This window comes from Tursiops truncatus, chromosome 5 (assembly GCF_011762595.2).
Source record: "Tursiops truncatus isolate mTurTru1 chromosome 5, mTurTru1.mat.Y, whole genome shotgun sequence".
Lineage (NCBI taxonomy): Eukaryota > Metazoa > Chordata > Mammalia > Artiodactyla > Delphinidae > Tursiops > Tursiops truncatus.
Genome location: NC_047038.1, coordinates 134,471,130 through 134,493,333, shown reverse-complemented (window position 1 = coordinate 134,493,333; position 22,204 = coordinate 134,471,130). Strand labels below are relative to the sequence as shown.

Genomic DNA, 22,204 nt, shown 5'->3' with positions numbered 1-22,204 from the left:
GTTATTTCCTCCACATCCAGCCCAGCAGCAGTTAAGCTGACATATCTGTATCAGATCACCAAAGCATTCTACTTCATAGGTTAAGTAATTATTAAGTTAAACAGAGAGTTATCAAGAGTAAATGGGGACTGTATTGTTCTTTTAAATATTAATCTGTTATACCTAATCCCTAGGAGGGATAGTGTCCTAACACGTTCATATCTCAGGAGGATGTTTGCCACGAGGGTGATCAATAGCGAAGAGCAAAATGACTGGAGCTGATGTCCAGAATCAAACCTCACCCTCGGCTACTCGTTGTGTCTCTGAGGGAGCTGGATGCTTAGCTAGTACGAGTGAGCCTTTCCGTCCTGCCCTCTGTCCTGAGTGGCTCCGCTGCTGGTGTTTATATGCGTCTCCTTCTGTGTTACTCAGCCACCCTACAAATGTAATCGAGCCTCCACGTGCCTGCCTGGACCGTGGTGCTGACACACGGAGACGCTGCTGTGGGTCCCCAGAGCCGAGGGATAATGGCGTTGTGCGCAGAGAGGCGGGGGCGGTCTGCTCGTCTGCTGCTTCACGGAGCATCAGTAGGGTGAGACTGGAGATGTGACTTTGGGTTTAACAACCTGCAGGTCACAGGTGGCCTGAGTGAGCCCGTCTCAGTCAAGTGGTAGAGCTCGTTGTGCAGATGAGCACTGGAGAAAGAGAAGTTGCATTATTTCCAGAAATTTCACTGTACAGAGGAGCCGGGGAAGCAGGGTGGTAGGTGTAGGTCCACGGGGACTTGTCTCTTCAGAAGAAGCCAGAGCGTGTCTGTGGGTGGATGGCAGTGACCCAGCAGAGAGGGCTTCGCACAGGAAGGAGGGGCCTTGTTGCAGAAGTGGCTGGAGCCTGCAACGGGGCAGGTGTTGGCTCTGGAGGGAGGGCGAGCGCTGCACCCTTTCATGTGCTCTCGATCAGAGCCACAGATCCGTGGGTGGGTGTGGGAGCCCAGTGGTGGGCGCTGAGGGGTTTTGACAGAGAGGGAGGTGGTGAAGCAAAGGGAGTGTTGAGTGCCCACTTAATCCAGTGGTCACTGAGATGTGGTCGTTTATGTTCCGCCCACCGCCCAGCAGGTGTTTGGGGGCAGGTGTGGAGCAGGTGGGTGTGGGCACTGCTGGCTTTGTGCTTTGCCAGGGACGCGGTAACGGGGCCAGGGGAGCAGGGCTTACGGGTGCGCCCAGGCACTGGGACTGAGGATATGTGTCTGGAATTCCATCTCTGATGGCTTCATAAACAGCTTGTCACCTACTCTAGAAATTTTTTTGAGTCTCAGTTCTGGCCTCTCTTTTCTCTCCTGACAGTTGCTTTTCATTTTCTTTTAGCAAGTAACCCTTCAGAGTTAGGAATGACCGTACCTGTCAAGTCACCTGCCTCGGTCACCACCGCCAGGGCCTTTGTTAAGTTGTCAGAGCACCTCCCCACCTGCCCTCAGGACTGCTTCCGAATGAAGCCATATCATCGTTTAAAAGCTCACGCTTTGCTTGTTGATCCCTTGCCTAAGGAGCTTAAGTGACATTCAGCCGCCAAACAGATAAAACCCAGCCTCTGCAGCGAGGTGTGCAGGGCAGCTCAGGACGTGCCAGGCTGCTCCCTCTGCTGGGACGGCCACTTCACCCCTCCTCACCTGTGAAAACCACATGCTTTCTCAACTGTGAGAGTCTTTAAAGGCCTGGGCTGTATTGTCCATCTTTGCTTCCCCGGTGCCTAGCACAGAGCAGGCGTTCAGTAAATATTCGTTGAATCGTACTGGTTCAGGATTATATTTTTAAGGTGCCCTTTAAAAAAATCACTTTAAAAAGGAGCTTAGCAATACTATGCTAAGCTAATTAATGCCTTTAGAAATCACTTGTAATAAGCTATGATTTATTGGAAGTCAGGTTAGTATAGAGGAGAAGAGTTGGGAGGGAACAGGGCTGCAGTGTGTCGGAAGGACGGGTGCAGGGAGCCCGGGGTGGAGGTACCGCGTCATCCGTGCAGGGCGTGGGAGGGGGAAAGGGCAGACGGCATCTTACTGGGATGGCATCTTACTGGCATCTTACGTTTGTTCGCCGTCTGTATTAATTACAGTGAAATTATTAATAATGGTTGCATAAAACAGTTGTACGAGCATAGCAGGAGCTACTTACTTTTTCTCTCCCGTAAGAGAACCCTGAAGGTCCACGGCCAGGACAGCCCTAGGTCCCCATCCTTCTTCTCGGCTCATAGCTTCCACTCAGGGCACAGGCTGGCTGCCAAGCTCCAGCCATCACGTCTGCAGTGGGAGCTAGAAGCAGGGGAGAGGCAGACGAGCAAAAAAGTTAACTTCCATCTTTGAAACAACATTTCTCTTCACATCACATTTTCCAGGTGTGGTCATATGGCCGCTTCTGGTCGCCCAGGAGCCTGAGGCATGTAGTCTTTTATTCTGAGATGAATTATGCCCCTGAAAATAATAACATAAAAATATCGTTCTAAGGAGAAAGAGGAGAATGGATATTGGAACAGACAGCCAGCAGCCTCTTTAGTCTCCCTCACACTCTCTTAGTTTGTCAGTTACCTTTCTTTACGAGAGGTGTCTGTTGCTCAGCCCTGTACCTTTCTCCTTCAGCTGTTACATCATCTGTAACTTCCACTTGTCCTACCTGAGGTTGACTCAAGTCCAAGTATTCCCAGGACACACACACACACACACACACACACAAGGTAAACATATATATTAAAGATTTTAAGGAAGCGCCGGGAAGGAGCTCCAAATAAGGCAAATACGTCTTGAAATAAATGTGAGCTTGGTTGGACTAGAGTTGATGCTGTCGAAGGGAGAGTTTAGTTGCACTTGATGTAAATAAGTGCTGTGTTAAATTTGCAATAAGGTAGATGTATAAATTAAAGGAATAGGGTAAAATACGTTAAAAGATACAGTGGGATATACCAAAGCATTCCCCCTTTGGGTATCAGCTATACTTTCTGCCCCAGTACACAGCATCTTCATCTTGGACAGCTAACATGATTTTAGCATCATTTAGACCATACTCCGATGTGATACCCGATCCTCAGAGCAGTACTGTTCTCTAGAGAGGGAGCTCGGTGGCTGGGTCCAGTTGGGAATTTGGTTGCTATAACTACAGCTTCGCAGGTGAGCGGTACATGTAAGTCAGGCTTCCATGGTCCTTGGACTACTGGCGTTGGTGGTGTCCTAACAAAGTAAGTAGCCTTCAAAGGAAGATCTCTGATGTGTTTGTGTGTAGAGATGATGTGGTATCACAGGTCAGCTGATGCTTGAAGTCTTCAGTCGGGGAGTTTAGTCATCTATGGTCCTCGTATAACTGAGTGTGTGATTTCATCCTGGAAGTCCGTATTTGCAGTGATGTTTGGATTTCTCTTGCAAAAGTAGATATTATATTTCATAAAGGTTTTCAAGTCTGACATGCATGCGTCAATGAAATACAGTATTGTTTTTCTCTGTAAAATGTTGGAATTGTTTGCTGCTAAGCGTAAAGGAACTCCCAACCCTTGTGTGTGCACACTTATTTTGGGGAAGGGTTGGTTTGGAGGGGTGTGTGAATTACTGTTTCACCTGTATGAATTCAAAGTGTCTTAAAATACATAGCAACTAAATTGGGTTTTGTTTAAAGAAATATGCTTTCAGTATTGGGGACACTGACAGAAAATGACGAGAGTAAGGCTGTCGCTAAGAGAGAGATTCATAGAAGAAGCAAATTATACTTGGTAAAACTGGAATATCTATTAAAATAAAATTTCCAGTTAACCATAGTTCAGGGACCTTCTATTTTATTTTACATTGACTATAAAATTATTATGACTATAAAATTACATATATAGGTACATGTTATATATAATAGACAACACCAGTCATATATTTGAACGTTAAAGAAAATGAATTTATTCTGTACTATGAACCCCACTTTATTTTTTAGATGTACTAAAAAATTTTTTAAGTACTTCAAGAATTAAGAAATAGTTTAAATAAAGTGAAATAATAGCTTAGACATGTATATCACTGCCTTTTTTATAAAAGTTAGAATTTAATTAAATATAATGTGGGTTTAAAAGCTGCCAGCTTAATATTTATTACTGATTAGAATATTGAACTGTAAGTTCAAAATATTAAAAATATTTATTTCCTTAGATATTTTTGCCACACATTTATGGCTTTATAGGTGTTGGATACTTTTGCTGTTAAATATAAAATATAATTTCTGGTATTGAATGTTCATGTGTTATATAGATCTACATAAACATCAAATAACTGGATTTTTTTAGTTCTGCTTTTCAAAGTTTTTTTTTGAGTCAGACATTTAAGGATAATTTTTACATTATCTTTTACTGATGACTCACTCTACGTTTTAATTCTGTAAACTGCTTAGTGTGTCGGTTTCATTAAGATATCTTCGTTATTTCTTAAACATTTTCAGATAATTTTTAAAATTAGGGCCATGGCCAAAATCTGTCCAACACTTTCCTGTATTTTTTTTTTATTATTATATTTTGGTTCATTAGGGTGCAGTTAGAAAACCACCATTAAGTATTCATACTTAATTCAGTTTTACAAATAGGAAAACTATTTTCTTTCATCAGTCTAAATCATATCCAGAATGTATATAAGTATGTATGTATGTGTATCAGAGATTTTCTGCTGCCATGGTAGTTTTTATAGTCTATAATAATAATAATTAATTCTTATTCAGAATTTTGAGACCATTTCAATTTACCACTTTGTCACCTCATCTTGGATTTTAACTAATATATAATTTTGGAAACAGAGAATGCATAGGATCTTCAAGGTTTTATAATCATTATCCTATTTAAGTGAACTTTAAAAAGAATTGAGGTAATATTGACATATATTAAGTAAACTTTTGTATGTTAGTTTTGTATATAGTTAATTTATATAGTTATATGTAGTTTATATTATATATAGTTATATATATATATATGGTTAATTTTGTGTATGGAAGCATCATTGTGGCTAAAAGCAGAGATTTTTTTTTTGGTTATTTATGTCAGAGTACAGAGTAATTATTGTCCTTCGAGTAAATGGAGAAGAGCTGCCTGATAACCTCTCAAGCCTGAGAAGTATTTTTTAACTTTTCTAAGAATGTGCTTGTGGAACAAAACGTAGAAAAAACCTTGTTTAGAGTCCTTGTATTTGGCAATAAAGATGTTTGGGAGATAACATGAAAGGTTTGACTGAACTGGGCCTGTTACTGGATTCACCTGGCTTAGAATGGGTACGGCACTGAGGTCCAGGCTCTGGAGGTTTTCAGTCACTACGATCTGGGCTGGACTTTATACTCCTGTTTTCAAAGCTTACAAGCAGTTGGTCAGTCAGATCTGAACTGAGCAGCTGGGCTAATGACCATGGAACCAATGTGTAAGCACTGGAGTTTTAAGATGAGTGAATGAGGGGACCCTGGAAGATGCCATATAGCTGGGACTGGAGATAGGAACCCCATCTCTGTGGCCTTGGTTAGCCAAGGTCAAGGGCCTGACCAGTGTTTTCATGGAAGTAGAATTCGATGTGAGAGTAGTTGAGGAGGACTGATGATGGAATTTAGTGACTGAAATTATAGATAAGGGAGAGGATTGACTAAAAGATGCTTTGAACTTGCGTGTCTGGCAGTGTGATGCATTTGACAGCTACAGCCTAATCCAGAGGGTTGAGGTGGGTGGATATTAGAGGTGAAATGAGTATTTTTGATTTTAGGGCAGGTTATGGTTCGTGCTTTGACAGACAGGGGAGCTGCAGGGAATATGAAGACATGATCTGGGCATTGAGTCACCTGAAAAGCTTTGGGGGAAGGGGAGGGCAGGGGAGGGGAGGGTGGAGGGGCAGGTAAATAGGGGGAATACAGAGCCAAAAAAAGAGATGCTTATCATGTCAGAAGGCTATAGGGACAGACTTTGACAACTAAACTTGTGCTTTACTGCCCATTCCAGTCCTATTTTGAAGCAAGTCATGCAATATATTGCCAATTCTTATATAAAGGGGATGCCAGATATTATAAATCCTATTGAATTTTGTAAGTGAGGTAGTATTAATTTTTACAAAACATAGTTTGAAACTGATGGTTTGGGTTGCTTCCAGTTTTGGGCTTCTGTTTGTGTGGACGTATGTTTTCATGACTTCTTGAATACATACCTAGGAGTGGAATTGCTGGGTTATGTGGTAAATGGATGTTTAACTTTATAAGAAGCTGTCACACTGTTTTCCATAGTGGCTGTAACATTTTGCCCTTCCCACTAGCAGTTTTTGAGAGTTCTGGTTGCTCCACGTCATCTCCAACACTTGGTATTGTCCGTCTTTTTAATTTTAGCCACTCTAGCATATATGTGATGGTCATCTCACTGTGGTTTTATTATGTGTTTCTCTGAAGACTAGTGTTGTTGAGAATTTTTTAATGTGTTTATTGGCCATTCACATATCTTCTTTGAAGCGTTAGTTTACCCGTTTCAAACAGTTTTTTTAAAAAATTGGATTTTGCCCATTAAAAAAATATTGAATTGACTGTCTTATTTTTGAGTGTGTTCTTTATGTATTCTGGGTACAATTCCTTCTTTAGATATATTTAGCAAAAATTTTCTTCCAATCTGTGGCTTGCCTTTTTCTTAACTGTGTCTTTTAAAAGCAAAAACTTTCCACCTTAATGAAGTCCATTTATGTCAGTGTTTTCTTTTATAGTTTGTACTTTTGGTATCCTGTTTAAGAAATCTCTTCTTCACTTGATGTCAGAAAGGTTTTCTCATGTTTTTCTTCTAGAAATTTAATAATTTTAGCTCTTCCATTTAGGCCTGAGATCCATTTTGATTTAATTTTTGTGTATGGTGTAGGTAAGGGTTGAGGTTTGGCTTATGTTTCTTGATACAGATATTCGTCTGTTCCAGAACTATTTATTGAAAAGAACATTTTTTATGCATTAAGTTGCCTTGGCACATTTATTAAAAATCAGTAGACCAAATTTGTTTCAGGTCTGTTTCTGGACTCTTTCTTTTCTTCTATTGATCTATCGATACATGTCAGTTCTTATACCAATACCACATTATCTTTATTTGTGTAGCTTTATAGTAAAAATCCTGTAGTATAAATCCCTCACTTTTGTTCTATATCAAAATTATTTAGCTCTTCTATGTCTTTGCTTTTCCATATAAATTCTGAAATCTGCTTGTCAGTGTTAGGGTTTGACTGGAATTGTATTGAATCTGTAGATCAGTTTGGGAAGGTTTACTACCTTAATATTGAGCCTTCCAAACCATGAACATGGTATAGCTCATAATTTGTTTAGATCTTCTATTATTTTCCTTTGTAGGATTGCATCCCCTTTTGTAGTTTTTAGTAGTTTTGTAGTTTTGTAGTTTTACAGGTCATACACAGCCTTCATTAACTATATTCCTAAATATTTTTTGATGATACATACTAGGTTTTTAACTACCTCAGTCTATAAGAACAGATCTGAAACAGGTTAAACAATATTGCCAGGGTTACTGTTGGTAGAATTAGAAGGAACGGTTATTTACAAAACAAGGGGAAACAAGATAAGTTTGGTTTGTGAAAAATGTCCACATTCCATGCAGTTGAATTCAATAAATTGACATTTTATTACTTGATATCTTTGTAAGAAATCACACATATGTGTGAATTTATGCTTTTCCTTTCTTGGAAATGTGTTCTTTTAACTTCCAAGAATTTTGTGAATGCAGTATTAATTCAAGTGACCTGAATTATTGTTTAGGTCCTATTTCATAAAGACATGTGTGCTATTTCAACATCTTTTATGACATATACCAGATTTGGGGGAGGCTGGTGGCTGGGTTTGGGTGCCATTCGTATAAGCCTTTAAAGAATACCAGATGTTTCTGTTGCCATTATTTGAATGTTTGATTCTTGAGATCAATTCAGGTTTTTACTGGTTAGGATGAATCTGAACTATTCATTTGAATTCATCTACCATTTTTCTCACTAACAAGTTACATAGGTCTGTTCAGTTATTTCTTCATGTAATTGTTTATTTTACCTCTAATGAATTTTACAGAAGTCAAGTTATTTTCTTTTATTGTATTATTATTTTTTATATAAATGTGTTTATTTTATTTTTGGCTGCGTTGGGTCTTTGTTGCTGTCTGTGCACAGGCTTTCTCTGGCTGCGGTGAGCGGGGGCTGCTCTTCATTGCAGTGCATGGGCTTCTCACTGCGGTGGCTTCTCTTGTTGTGGAGCACGGGCTCAGCAGTTGTGGCATGCAGGCTCAGTAGTTGTGGCCTCTGGGCTCTAGAGCACAGGCTCAGTAGTTGTGGTGCACGGGCTTAGTTGCTCTGCGGCATGTGGGATCTTCCCGGAGTAGGGCTTGAACCCGTGTCCCCTACATTGGCAGGTGGATTCTTAACCACTGCGCCACCAGGGAAGTCCAAAAATCAGGTTATTTTAAAATAAGACCTCAGAGCTGAGCTTCCTCGCCTCTTCAGCTCATCCACAGTGTGCTTTGCACAATGAAACGGGGAAGATTTAACAAAGGCATTTTGGATAAGGCATGTGTCCAGAAGCTGATGGGAAAGCTGTTATGGACCATAACTTTTCTGCAAACTGATCAGCTGCCATCTGTGTACAAAGCACTGTCATCAGCAGAGAGGCCTGTTTGTGCCACTGAGTAGACTGATAGCAGCACATCAGTTTAGCTGAGCTGTTCCCCAGCAGTTGGTCACGAGGACATAGACACCACCAAAGTGTAGTCATCACCACACCACTGGCCTTTGCTGCTTAGATTGTGGCAAGAGACAAAAACTGCTTGCTCCCTTCACCCCGGTACAGCTGAGGTAAGAGCCACCTTTTTTCTCTAGAAGGGAAAAATAAGAGCAAAAGCAGCCTCTTGCAACTTTTCCCATGTTGCTTTGATATAAATTTATGCTCGTCTTCTCCACGGTAATCATTCCAGCCAGGTGCACAGTTCAGCATCCCTCTGGTGGTGGAGAGCCGTGTGTGTAGTAGAGCTCGGGTACATTTTAATAACAAAATTGTGTTGCCGAGCCCACCTAGGCGTTTGACCTTGAAGGCTCAGAGGAGAGCAGACATGGCAGATTTCCCTACGTGCCCTTGGCTTCGGAGAGTGGGTAATGAATAGAAATTGATAAAGAGTGTCTGTCAGGCTGCCGCTGAGGTCATGAGGCTGGTATGCGGAAACAGTGCCCGCACAACACGCGTAACTCAGAACTGCAGCCCGGAGGGTGGGTGGGTCACCGGAGCAGGAAATTGGCCATCAGGCGGAATGCAGGCTCCGAGCACAGGCTGCAGCCGCGTGGACTCAGCCGGAGAAAACACGGGGGCCATGGGGCGGGCTCGAGGCTGCAGACACCCAACTCCTCTACAGCGAGGCAGCACTGTTGCGGCTGCTTCAAAGATATGGAAGCCAGTGCAGGTTAGATTGGTTTTAAGGGATTGAAATGTTAACAGCATAAGTATCAGATGGCTAGTACTTCTGTAGTTACTTAGATCACAGGCTACTGAGGAATGAACAGAGGGGGAGAAAACATAGCTCTGAGGCTTCGCTTGTCATTTTTTTTTCCTGCGCTCTGTTTTTATAAGCGAAGGTTAAAATGTGGAGATTCGCTGTGTAGAGGAGCCAATCTCTGTTCGTCTGTGCAGGGTGATGACTGTTAGAATACTTCTAAATGAGCCTTGAAAGAAACTGTCTGTTCAGTTCTCCCAACTAGTTCTGAAATAGCCTGTTCACACACACAGCTTCTGTGTGTACTTGGTGTGTGTATGTTTTTGTTTTAAATAGCTGTTACTTTTTTTTTGCTTGTTAAACTAATGAGTGAGGACAACATATTTTTAAAAGATTAAATGCATTTTTATGATGTCTTTAAAGCCACTGTCCTCTTCTGTTAAATGTATTCCTGTGGAGTCCACTGATTTTTGAGAATGGAATCGATTGCATCAGCAGTTACTCGTTAGATTTTTTTTTTTTCTTAATGTGTATTGCTATTCTGCTATCTGAAGACAGGGGCATGTGAGTATTTTTTGTAAGTCCTAAATAAATGAATTGGTTTTGGTTTAGGAGCATCAGGCCAGACATTTTTTAGGTTTTAGTAACTGCTTATCATTTCCTAGAAATGAAGATATGAAAAATGGATATCTCGGAGAATCACGTTTTCAATCATTTTGTAAATTAGGATTGCCTACCAGTGTAGTCACGGTGTGATTGCTGTGTATTCCCTCTCTGGATGTAGCCTGACATGAAAAAGTTTACATTCCAATACTGAGGAGTTGCATTCCACTGGGCAGTTCTGACGTACCACAGGAATGCGGAGGCCCATACAAAGGGCAAGCTTAGGGCCACTGACGGAAGAGGCTTCCGTGCTCAGCGACTGCCTTTCGTGGAAACTCACACTCACAGCAAGTGCTCATGACTCAACTTGGATGGGGAAAATGTGGTCACAGGAACGCAGGACAGGGTGGCCTTCCCTCAGAAGGAGCCTGCAAAACCCTGTCCGGTGAATCACAGCCTGTGGGTATTTGTGAAAACTAGGTAAGATTTTATATTTGCAGGCATTGGTGCTGTCTTCCTGTGAGCCTTGAACTTGAAAGTTTATCAGGCTGTTAATGTTTTTCTCTATTTTACATTATGTAGAAGACTAATTACTTTCAGTAAATTTTTTGTCTGCATATTGTGGGTACTATCAAGTCATTCCATTTTGCACCTGTAAAAATATTAAACTTAGTTTATTTCACTTTTAGGAACAATTTGTAATTCTTAATTTTTAATTTGTTCCGTTAAAATAACTTAATGGGAGTGAAAATCTGGATTGTTAAACTGTCTTTGGAGCAACCATTCCTCAGTTAGTTTTACTGGGGGAATATGAGCATTTAGTAATACTCTGTTGTGCTGCAGGTGGTCTTTTCATTAATCAGTTGCTGGGAGTTTATTAACCTTTTTTTTTTTTTTTTAAATAGCGCAGAGAACCAATAGTTTGATGGCAAAGTGAGTCTGCGTCACTTTTAGTTGTCACCTTTGGTTGTTTGGTGTAAGATTATCGGGACATTCTGAAATTGCATTGAGGTTAATAGTTGAAAGCCAAGCTATACACCATACCTTTACAAAACAATTTAGAAGGATTTAAAGACTATAGTCATTAAATGTTCACACCTTGTAGAATCAGAAGCCTGTCAGCGTTCTTAAAACACACAAACCGTACTTCTCCATTTCTCCGCATCTCTTTCTAACTTTCTGGCCTTTTGTGAAAGGCTGGCATCAAGTAGAGGAAGGGCTAACAGGTTTTTAAGTATTCAGACCGTCTCACTGATAACTGTTACCTACATCTTTTTTTGAAAGACAGTTATTATATATGTATTTTAATATTTGTATCTTATATGTAAATGCCCATGTACATAGAAAGACTGAAATTACCAGAAGACAGGGATCATTTTTTTTTTACGTTTAAATTCAAAGTTAAAAAAAAGCTGTGTCACTTTAAAGATTGAGTTTAAATTTTAAAAGTCTCTTTGTTTATCTTGGTGCGTCGTATTCTGAGTGCCATTTCAAAGGAGCAGATGTGCTAGTAGTTGAATTTCTGGCGGCAGCTGCCTGAAGAGGCTTGGTTTTTATAGATTTGACATTTAAATCTTTGAGTCTCCCAGGGTGACCCTCAGGCTCTTGATGGTCATTTGTAATTCTGCTGAATTCGAGTTGCCTTCTGAATTACAGCAGCTGACTTGTCTTTTTCACTCAGCTAGCCAGTGAGTGAGCAAGCTTCTGAGAATCCACCTTCCCACAGAGCTCTGTTCCCCACTTGTCACTGGGTTTATGCTTGACTGGTATAAGAGATGCACTATAGCAATGTTCCTGAGGAGGTCTGGGAATTATTCCCTGTACATGGCAAGCTTACCAAAGACCAGAGTTCTTATATTATTGAGTGTGGAAAAGGGCTATAGCAGAAAGTCAGAGGAAGGGTCAGGTCGGTGTGGGATCCCAGAACCCTGGCTGATGGAGTCTGATGGTGATTTGGGGCATCTCTTTTAACCTACTCTTAGGTAGATTGGCTTAGTTTCTCCACTTACGCAATGAAAATTGAACTGGAGGGACAGTTCTCGTGGGAAGAGGAGGATGGTGGGTCATACATATTACAAGCACTTGGGGGCCTTTTCCTAAATAGAAATATTTGAGGGCTTTTGATGTAGCACATTGGACTCTGACATACTTTCAGGTGAGAAGCTGGAGGAAAAAATGCCAAGAGACCCTGTACTATATGATTTTCAAGTTTTTTCTCAGCTCTGACATTCAAGAAATGCATTTTGTTTTTTGCGGTGCGCGGGCCTCTCACTGTTGTGGCCTCTCCCGTTGCGGAGCACAGGCTCCGGACGCGCAGGCTCAGTGGCCATGGCTCACGGGCCCAGCCGCTCCGCGGCATGTGGGATCTTCCCGGACCGGGGCACGAACCCGTGTCCCCTGCATCGGCAGGCGGACTCTCAGCCACTGCGCCACCAGGGAAGCCTGCATTTTGTTTTTGAGATGCACTGTAGGCAGCAAATATGACATTCTTTTTTATTAAACTCTTGGCGCTCGCTGTTCTGCCTGTTATCACAACTTTCTGTGTGGTCATCTTCCATGGAATACAAACTATTTAAGAATAGGGGCTATATTTAGTGAGCTTCTTGTAAGCTCTGTATTGATTACATAGTTCATGTTGATTCTGTAGTACGTGTCCAGTGAGTATTTGGAAGAGGGATAGGAAACAAAATTGTATGTGTGTGTGCATCTCTCTCTCTTTTCTCCCTCTCTCTTCATATATATGTGGACGCGGGGCAGGGAGACGCCCTCATTTATGACCGGGGATAAAATAAAAAATGGGATAATGCTGGATCAGAGGAAAATGTAGGTATAATTGACTCTTCAAAACTGATTTCAGGTTACCAGGGGGGGAAGGGTGGGTGGGAGGGATAGACTGGGAGTTTGGGATTGACACATTCACACTGCTATATATAAAATAGATAACCAACAAGGACCTACTGTATAGCACAGGGAACTCTGGTCAATATTCTGTAATAACCTAAATGGGAAAAGAATTGATACATGTATATGTATGACTGAATCATTTGGCTGTACACCTGAAACTAACACAACATTGTAAATCAACTATACTCCAATATAAAATAAAAATTTTAAAAAACTGATTTCAGATATTTCAGTAATACTTGTTTACCATGTCTTTGTATCTTCCTAGTTCTTTCACCCATGACCTCTATCACTTCATTGCTAAATCAGTGTAGAAAAAGATTGGTTCCAAGTTAATCAATGGTATAGCTCAGTCATCAAACTTAACTCTTCCTTTGCCCCTAAGGTTGGTTCTTGTTTGGTCAAAGTGGAATCACTCCTTTTTCTTATTCCAGTCCTGAATTTTGCCAAAATACTCAAAACCACTAAAACAAACACACAAATCTTCTTGATAAGTTTCTCTTATATACTTAAAAAAAAATGTGGATATGCGCATGTGTGTGCATAACGTAAAATATGCCACTTTAACCATTTAAAGTGTAGGATTCAGTGGCGTTAATTGCAGTCACACTGTGGTGCAACCATCATCACTACCTATTTCCACAACTTACGTTGCATAGCTCCAAACAGAAACTTTGTAACTTTGCATTTCCCTAACCCCTGGAAACCTCAGGTCTACTTTCTGTCTTTATGAATCTACCTATTCTAGATAGTTCACATAAGTGGTATCTTACAATATTTGTCATTTTGTGACTGGCTCTTGCACTTAGCATAATGCTTTCAAGGCTTGTCCATGTTATAACATATATGAGAACTTCCGTCCTTTTTATTGCTGGATAATATTCCATTGTATATATCACATTTTGTTTATCCACTCATCAGTTGACACTTGTGTTGTTTTCACCTTTTGGCTATTGCAAATAATGCTGCAGTGAAATATCTGTTTGGGTCCATGTTTTTGATACTTTTGGGTATTTATCTAGGAGTAGAATTGCTGGGTCTTATATTAATCCTGTGTTTAACTTTTTGAGGACGTGCCAAACTCTTTTCCACAGTGACGGCACCATCTTACATTCTGAACAGCAAAATTCAAGGGTTCCAGCTTCTCTAGATCCGCTTCAACATTTTTTGCATTCTTTGCGTTTTTTTTTTTTTAAATTATAGCCATCCTAATATCTCATTCACATCTAGTATCAGGTGTGATATGGTATCTGGTTGTGTTTTTTGTTGTCTTTTTGTTTGTTTTGTTTTTATTTTGAGGAAGCACAGCAAGGATTTATTAAGCACTCTTGGGGGGAGAGTGGGCAACTTGAGTGAGTAGCTTCGTTGTGGTTTTGATTTACTTTTCCCTAATAACTAAGGATGTTGATACATATATCTTCTTTGGAGAAAGGTCTATTCAAGTCCTTTGCCTCTTTTTTAATTGGGTTGTCTTTTTGTTGTTGAGCTATAGGAGTTCTTCGTGTATTCTGGATATTAAACCCTTCTCAGATATATGATTTGCAAATATTTTCTCCTGTTCTGTAGATTATCTTTTCAGTTTCTTGATAATGTCCTTCAATGCACCGAAGTTTTCAGTTTTGATGAAGTTCAGTTTATTTATTTTTCCTTTTGCTGCTGGTGCTTTAGGTGTCATCTCTGGGTCCATTGTCAAATCCAAGGTAATGGTGATTTATCCCTTCTTTTATCCCCCTAAGAGTTTTATGGTTTTTGGCTCTTTTATTTAGTCAGTGATCTGTTTTCAGTTAATTTTTGTATGTCATGAGAGGTGGGGGTCCAACTTCATTCTTTTTCATGTGGAAATACAGTTGTCTCAGCACATTTGTTAAAGAGACTGTTCTTCCCCCGTTGAATGAACTTGACCTTTGTCAAAATTAGCCATAGATATGGGTTTATTTCTGGGTTCTCAGTTTTATTTCATTGGTCCATATGTGTCTATCCTTATGCCACTACCACACTGGTTTGATTACTGCAGCTTTGTAGTAAGTTTTGAAATTAAAAGTGTGAGTTCACTAACTGTTGTTTTTCAAGATTGTTTTGGCTAATTAGGGCCCCTTGCAATTTCATATGAATGTGAAGATTGGTTTTTCCTTTTCTGCAAAAACTATTTTTGGGGTATTTTGATGGGAATTGCATCAAATTTGTAGATCACTTTTTGTAGTCTCTTCTAAGACTTAATAATAAAAAAGAATGCATTTGATAGGACTAACTTCATTTCTGACAGTGGCACCAAGGAACATTTGGAGGAGAATTTAGGCAAATGGCTTTGGAACAATCTTTATCTATTTCTGACTTTTCTTAAAACCCTCAAGGATTGTAGGTGTACTTTTTAAGTTAACCAAGTTCTTATTTAATCTGTATCATTTCTACAATTCCTTAAGTCATGGTTTTAGAAATTTAAATGATACCAACTTTCAGCTGCTGTTAATAAGATTGAATGAAGTGTTCTTTCAATTTGTGCCTCTGGTTTCACAGAAAGCCCTTTGGCTACCCTTAATTTTTTTGGTGGAAACTTTTTAGCTTTGTGTTTTTCCCCTTAGAAACTTTTCTGGGGCAGTGCTCTATTGTCGATTTATGTGGTTTTCTATAAGGGTATGTATAGTAATTTTCATTTTTAATTTCTCCTAGTGTGTCCATCCTTTTGAGGTGTATCTCTGTTTATTATTTGTTATTTATTATGTTAGCAGTTTACTGTGCTAATGCCTTGAAAGACTTCTAGTTTTCATTTGACTTTTAATTGAAACATGAGAACTCTTTGCTGTTTAATCTTATCTTACACACTTTGTGCATTTGATCACTTTTCACGTAGAATATTTCCTTGTGCAGGTTGGGTCCTTCCTGCTTTTTTATACGCACATAAAACTTTATAAAAATGGCTTGTACTTTATTCTTACTGGCTTTGTTTTGTGCTTTACTATCTAAACGTCTCTGTGTCATTTGTACACCTGAGGATTTCTCTCCATTTCTTCCTACTAAATCATCTAAAATATTTTAAAAATTTGGTCTTAATATCATCTGTGGGAGATCTTACCTGCTGTATGTCTCTATCCAGTTACCTTTTTTATCTCTAAAGTTTTCCAGGACTGTATTTTTAAAATTTTTTTATGTGTTTATTTATTTTTCTTGGAGTATAGTTGCTGTACAGTGTTGTGTTGGTTTCTACTGTACAGCAAAGTGAATCAGCTATACGTATACATATGGCCCCTCATTTTTGGATTTCCTTCCCATTTAGGTCCCCCCAGAGCCTTGAGTCCAGGACTGTATTTTTAAAACAGTTTATTTATATAGAACTTGGTCAGAGATTTTTTAAAACTTAGTAAATAATGGTGTTTACTTAACCTTTGTTTCTATATTTATTGTTTCAAAGAATCAGAGAGTAGAAGCAGAAGTATTTTGTGGGCTGAATGGGTTTCTAGGTGACGTTTTTGATTCCTCCCTGACCATTCCTACCTTACAGCTTCTGGTTTGTAAGCTAAGAGCCAAGGGACCTTGTCATTAGGCCCCAGCGAGTGCGTTCATGACTTGCACCTTAGCTCTTCTGAGGCCACTCTTTCCTTCTGGGTTCTTGGCTGTGTTCGAAACAGTGGATTTTTGGATAAATGAAATAATTTATTCTCCCTTTTGCTGGAGTGGGTTCTCTGGGCATTTGCCTTTTCCCCCTCAATGTATTCAAAGAATTAACCTGACAAGAGTCTATTTTTTCTCCTATGGTTCACATCTTTGTGATGGTCAGTAGAACCTGAGTCTTTTGGGGCTTCAAAGAGAGTTTTGTTAGGTTTTAGTGCAGCTCACTTTGCAAAAGGCATAGAGATATTTTTTGTAGCTCATCTTAGGGGATGCACACTTTTCATCCCTAGAGTAATAGTGTGAGTGCAACTAAGTACATGAATATCTTCTCAGCCGTAAAGTTCTGTTGAACTAATGGCTGATGGGTAAGGGGTTTTACAGCCTTAATTCTGGAGTACGGAGTGGTTGGTACTAGAATTAGGCATAAAATAAACAAATACCACATAGTTTATTCGTGTTGATGTCACTACTTTTGTTGCTAAAATTTGTGAGCAACTCAATTCTAGCAGTTTTTATCTTTTAAGTTGTCATCTGAACACTGTATGCATTATAGACGTTTGACTTTTTTTTTTTTTACTACATGAAATTTTAAAAAAGGAAAACCACTCGATCATTATGATTATGAAGCTTGTCTGGTTCTGTAATTTAATAAAATAAGAAAAAACTTAAGAGTCACATGATTTTCTTTAGATTTTAATGCTATTTTATTTAGTGATAAAACTTAAACATACAATATATGTTTTTACCTAGTCCTATAACAGGGTTCAACGGGCAATGATGGCATGAAACCTGCTACATATTTTACTAACACACTGAGATTATTTCTTAGTTTGTAGTGCATCATTAAATTATAAGCTTCATTGTAAAAACTTAAATTGCAAGTAGGTAGTTTCAAAAACCAGAAGCAAATTTTTGTGTGTGTTGAGAATTTTCCACAACTTTAGTGGTTTTTAATTGTAAACTAAGAGGAGAATATGTAAAAATTTAGGTCATTTTAATTGCATGTGAAATAACATGACAAAGAAGATAAGATTATTTTATTTTTCTTGGTAGATTTTTTTCCACTTAAAAAAAGCACTTCAATATGTATGGTTGTGAGAATATGTATGTATGAATATTTTTTGAAGGATTTTTCAGATATGCTAAGTATGGTTCTTTTTGATTTTCATAGAAACAATTTTGGAGCAAGAAATGACTTCAGTGATGGCCTGGGCTCACCCGATAACCTTAAAAATGAGTACAGTTTAGACTATGAGGATGGTCAAGTTGGTTTGCTAGAGGTCACAGGCTGATAGACTGAGAACGTTGACTTTCTTGTTCTCTTCATCTTACATGACTTTTTTTTTTTCCTAATCCAAGTTGGGTTCTAATATGTGAAACATTGTGTACTACCATGACGTAGAGAGAGTTATAAAAGGAATGAGAATGTCCATAGGAGCCGCTCAAATGTCTAATTGATTTGGGGAAAAAATGCTTGATAAAATAGCTCTTTGGAAGCGTTTTTTCCTCATATTTTTCTCAAAAATGATTAAAAATGATTACTGGGACTTCCCTGGCAGCCCAGTGGTTAAGACTCCGTACCTCCGCGTTTCCACTGCAGGGGCCGCGGGTTCGATCCCTGGTTGGGAAATTAAGATCCCCCATGCTGCACGGTGTGGCCACAAAAAAAAAGGGTACTAAGATGTTGACTGGAGGGAAGGGAGGCCTTTTGGAGTAGTGAATGAGCAGAGGTAGGTGGTACGTTAGCAGAACAAGTCATGACTACTTAGAACTCTTCATAGCTCTAGTTGGCATATAGCTATGCCAGAGAGAATAAATCTGCTCTAGTGGGTATTTCCACAGATGGGGCAGAGGTGCCGTGTCTGCAGTCGGCAGTGCAGTGTTCACGCGGAAAGGGGCTTTGGGAATGCATGTCCACTTAAGTCACTGTGTAGCTGAAAGCCCTGAGTTGAATACCTTTTCCTTAAACTGATTTTGAATAAGTTGATTTGAAAAATAACTACATTTTTAAGTGAAAGAAATGTTTAACCTAAGCAAATTAAGTTATAGAAGAGGATTATATGCATTTTATACTTTGGATATTTTTATAGTTTGCCACTGATCCAACTCCCACCCCTGTTAGAATATTCTAAATCTTCACCTGCCTGGGTGTGGTTTCAAACAGCCTAACCCCAAACACATTCATAATGATTCTTCATTACTTACATTATGAATTCAAAAACGTTATATTGGAATTTTCCAGAAAAATATATCTGAGATTTAAAAATTTGAATGGTTCCTTGTCATTCTGTGTAATAATGGTTTGAGATAGCTCTCTTTCTTCAGTATGTATTTTTTATAGTTGTTTTCTTCCTTGTTTTTATTCATCTGAAGGGTTAGCTTAAATTCATAATTTGTATTACTTAAATCTTTTTTTTCTTTCTAGTTTTGGCAAGCGTTCTGCAGGAAGCTTTAGGCGTGGCTGTGAATGCATTGTGTTAGAGCCTTCTGAAATGATTGTGGTAAGAACACTTCTGTGAAGACTTTTTTCCCTTAAAAAAAGTTATGAAATAAAAGTATTTTCACAAACTACCTATAATAGTGTATTATATATTTCATAACTTTAGGTATATTTATTTCATAACTTTTTGAGTTTTAATTCATAATCATTATAATTATTTACGGGATTCAAATAATGAAAAAGAAAGTTTAAAAGGGTCACGTACCTAAATGTTTGGTGTTTGAACTTTATAAATCAGTCTATGAAAATGCCATTTAATTTAAACTTGGAGAGAATCTTGGAATTGCAGGATTTTAGCTCTCCAAATATTGGTTGGAATGAGTGAGATACTTTAAATGAGACACAGTGATATATATTCAGGCAACAATTGACATAAGGAAATCAGTTCACTTCCTTTATCTAACTGAAAGAAATTTGGAGGACTTTTATGCTGGTTAAATACTCTGTTGAGATTTTTATCTCTTTTTAATTGAATAGTGTGATTTAAAAAATATATTGAGGTAAGACATATGCAAAAAAACATAACGTTAGAAGAGATATTAGCAACATAATTATTTTTACTGATGCTTGAAGAAAAGCCTGTCACATTCTTCCTTACTATATAAAAATGATTTTAAGACGGGACACTATGGACCCCTTAAAAAAATCAGCAACAAAAATAAGATTGGAGGGAGTGCCCAGTAGAGACATTCAGTTGGCTGATGTGCATAATATTTCCCATCCAGCATCTATCTGGGCAAGGAAACTTTTTGAATAAATGATGGCCTAAAATAGATGATGATGGAGGCTTTTTATTCATATTTAATAAAATATTTGGTAAATGCCTATACATCTATTTTCAGAGGAGATGTAGGTTTTTTCCCTATGATGGAGGAGAGGAATTTGTCAGAAATGGGAACTTCCTCGTCAAAGCTAGTGAAAACTTTTGGTAAAATTTCCCAAAATGTACTGTTAAGTGAGAAAGTGGCATGGTGGTGAGTAAAGATTTAGGAGTGGAAAAATGTAGGCAGATACGTTGGGCTTTCCAGCCACAGGTCTTGAAAAGCATTTTAGATATTCCCTCGAGATTTTGGTCTCTGTTACTGCTATTTTGTGTTGATCTGAAGGATTTTTGATCTCCAAAATTCCTTGAGGATTTTGTCCTTGTCCATATGATGCTAACTGCTAGGTTTGTCAGTGTGAGAACCATCTTAGAATCTAAATATGCTTTTGTGAGCAATACATTATGTAAGTGTGACGGGGACTAACCGAACGTAACTTTTCTTCTGTTAGTCCATTCATCACTTTCTAAATGTTTAAAATGAGGAAATTATGTTTTGAGAACAATGCTATTTATAATAAAAGAAAAAAGAAACTGAATCCGTAGAATGAAAGTAGGAAGAGAAGCTCTTAAGTAATCTACCAAAGTCATTCTGCCAGTAGTCGTGTCTGAGTCATTTGGGATTTGGGTGTTTTTTTTTTTTCTTTTTAAACAGATTTACTTCATGAGAGTTTTTGTGCTTTAGTTAAGACAATGGGGCAGTTGCTTTCATAATGCATGGTGATGTATCCTGTGAGATCTTTCATTAATAAATCAGAACAAAGACTACTGAAAATATCCTTCCCTTTGAGACTGCAGGAAATTCAGGAGTTACCCATATTGTCCTAAGTGGAACTGAAAATGCCTCTTCTCTTTTATAAAGAAAAGTTACTCAGAACCAGTTAGTTCTAGGGAAGTTCAGAAACATCTGAAGTCTGTCGAGATAGTTTGTCTACAAATGTCTTTGCACAGTGAATGAATGTAGACTATCCGTAAGTTTTATTCTGCATCTAATCTTAATATGGAACATGGTGTTTGAAGAAATGAAATCTTGGGGGATTTTATTTCAGGTAGACTATATGGATGAAAATGAAGAATATTTTCAGCGTCAAGCTTCTCATCGACAGTCTCGAAGGAGATTTAGAAAAATCAACCAGAAAGGGGAAAGACAAACGATTATCGACACTGTGGATCCTTATCCTGTGGGCAAACCACCTTTGCCTAGAGGCTATCATACGGTAAGTTACACAAGTATAATAATTATCTTTATAGCTTTTTGGTGGGAGTTTTGTGAAAGGGCATACATTTTCCATTTTTGATGAATAATTCCTTTCTGTGGTATACTTACTCAAAGTGCAGATTTTTCTGGAAACACATAATATGAATAGTTTAAGGAGCATTGAAATAAGGTATCAAAAGGCATTGTTTAGCCTTTTTATTTCTTAACACGGTCTCTGAGGATCAGCTTTGTGGTCATCATGTACAGTTGTAACTGGGATATTTTTAGGTTCTGATCTTAATCTAAAATGTTGCCCTTTCCCTCACCGTCCCCAGTGACGGGTATCATACCTGTTTTTTATTCAAAAGTTAGATATTTAAAAATTACCTATTATCTTCATACCATTGTGAGAATATTATCTGAGAATTTTTTGTTTTTAATATGATGAAGTGAGAGCATAATTTGAAATGATGCTTCTGTAAATCCCAGTGTAAAGATGGTCTGAAGCATTTCTAACAGGTTCAGAGGTCCTCTTTAATACTTTCACCACTTGATCGTCATTTATTCCGTAAATATTAGGTGAAGAAACTACTTCTTATGTTTGAGGAAACCGAGGCACAGATAATGATTGATTTGTACAAGACCCCAGCGTAGTCAGTTTGGGAGCCTTATTTTTCTCACTCATTTCTCTCTGCTCAGCTGTGCTGTGTCCATGTCCCCCGGTGGCCCACCCAGAATAGTGGCAAATATATTTGAGGATTTCTGTTTTCAAGAAGAACGTAACTTGAATTCTTCCATATGTCATAATAAGGTCAAATATGGTTCATCTATACTTACAATACCATTAAATGAGCACTCATTCGTGAAATTAATTTTAAAATAAACATATGAAAAAATAAAAATAGGTAAACGACAACTATTTTACATTTCTTATTTGTTTGTCTTCCGTATCCTCTTCTTTCTTTTTGCAAATAAGTATAAATGCAAACCGCATGGGAAAATGTATATAGACTTAAAACTATGTACTTAATTTTCTGGTAACTTGGAGGGATGCATCTTATACCCGCACTTGATGTGTTCTATTTCTGAGAGCCCTTTGTATTTGAATATTCAAGCAGTT

At 38.5% G+C, this 22,204-nt stretch overlaps 1 protein-coding gene across 9 annotated transcripts in view; it reads left to right on the top strand.

Moving 5' to 3' along the window:
• The window catches only part of RAPGEF2 (Rap guanine nucleotide exchange factor 2), a 245,025-nt gene that overhangs the window by 107,788 nt on the left and 115,033 nt on the right, over positions 1–22,204 (top strand). For 7 of the 9 annotated variants that reach the window (XM_019926378.3, XM_033857408.2, XM_073805606.1 and 4 more), the window contains 2 exons: positions 18,992–19,067; positions 20,936–21,103. In XM_019926378.3, coding sequence (XP_019781937.2) covers positions 18,992–19,067; positions 20,936–21,103 — 244 coding nt within the window. Of the gene's footprint in view, positions 1–9,295; positions 9,424–10,046; positions 10,537–18,991; positions 19,068–20,935; positions 21,104–22,204 lie in introns of those variants that run through there. The other 2 variants (XM_033857412.2, XM_033857411.2) reach the window with 2 other exon arrangements.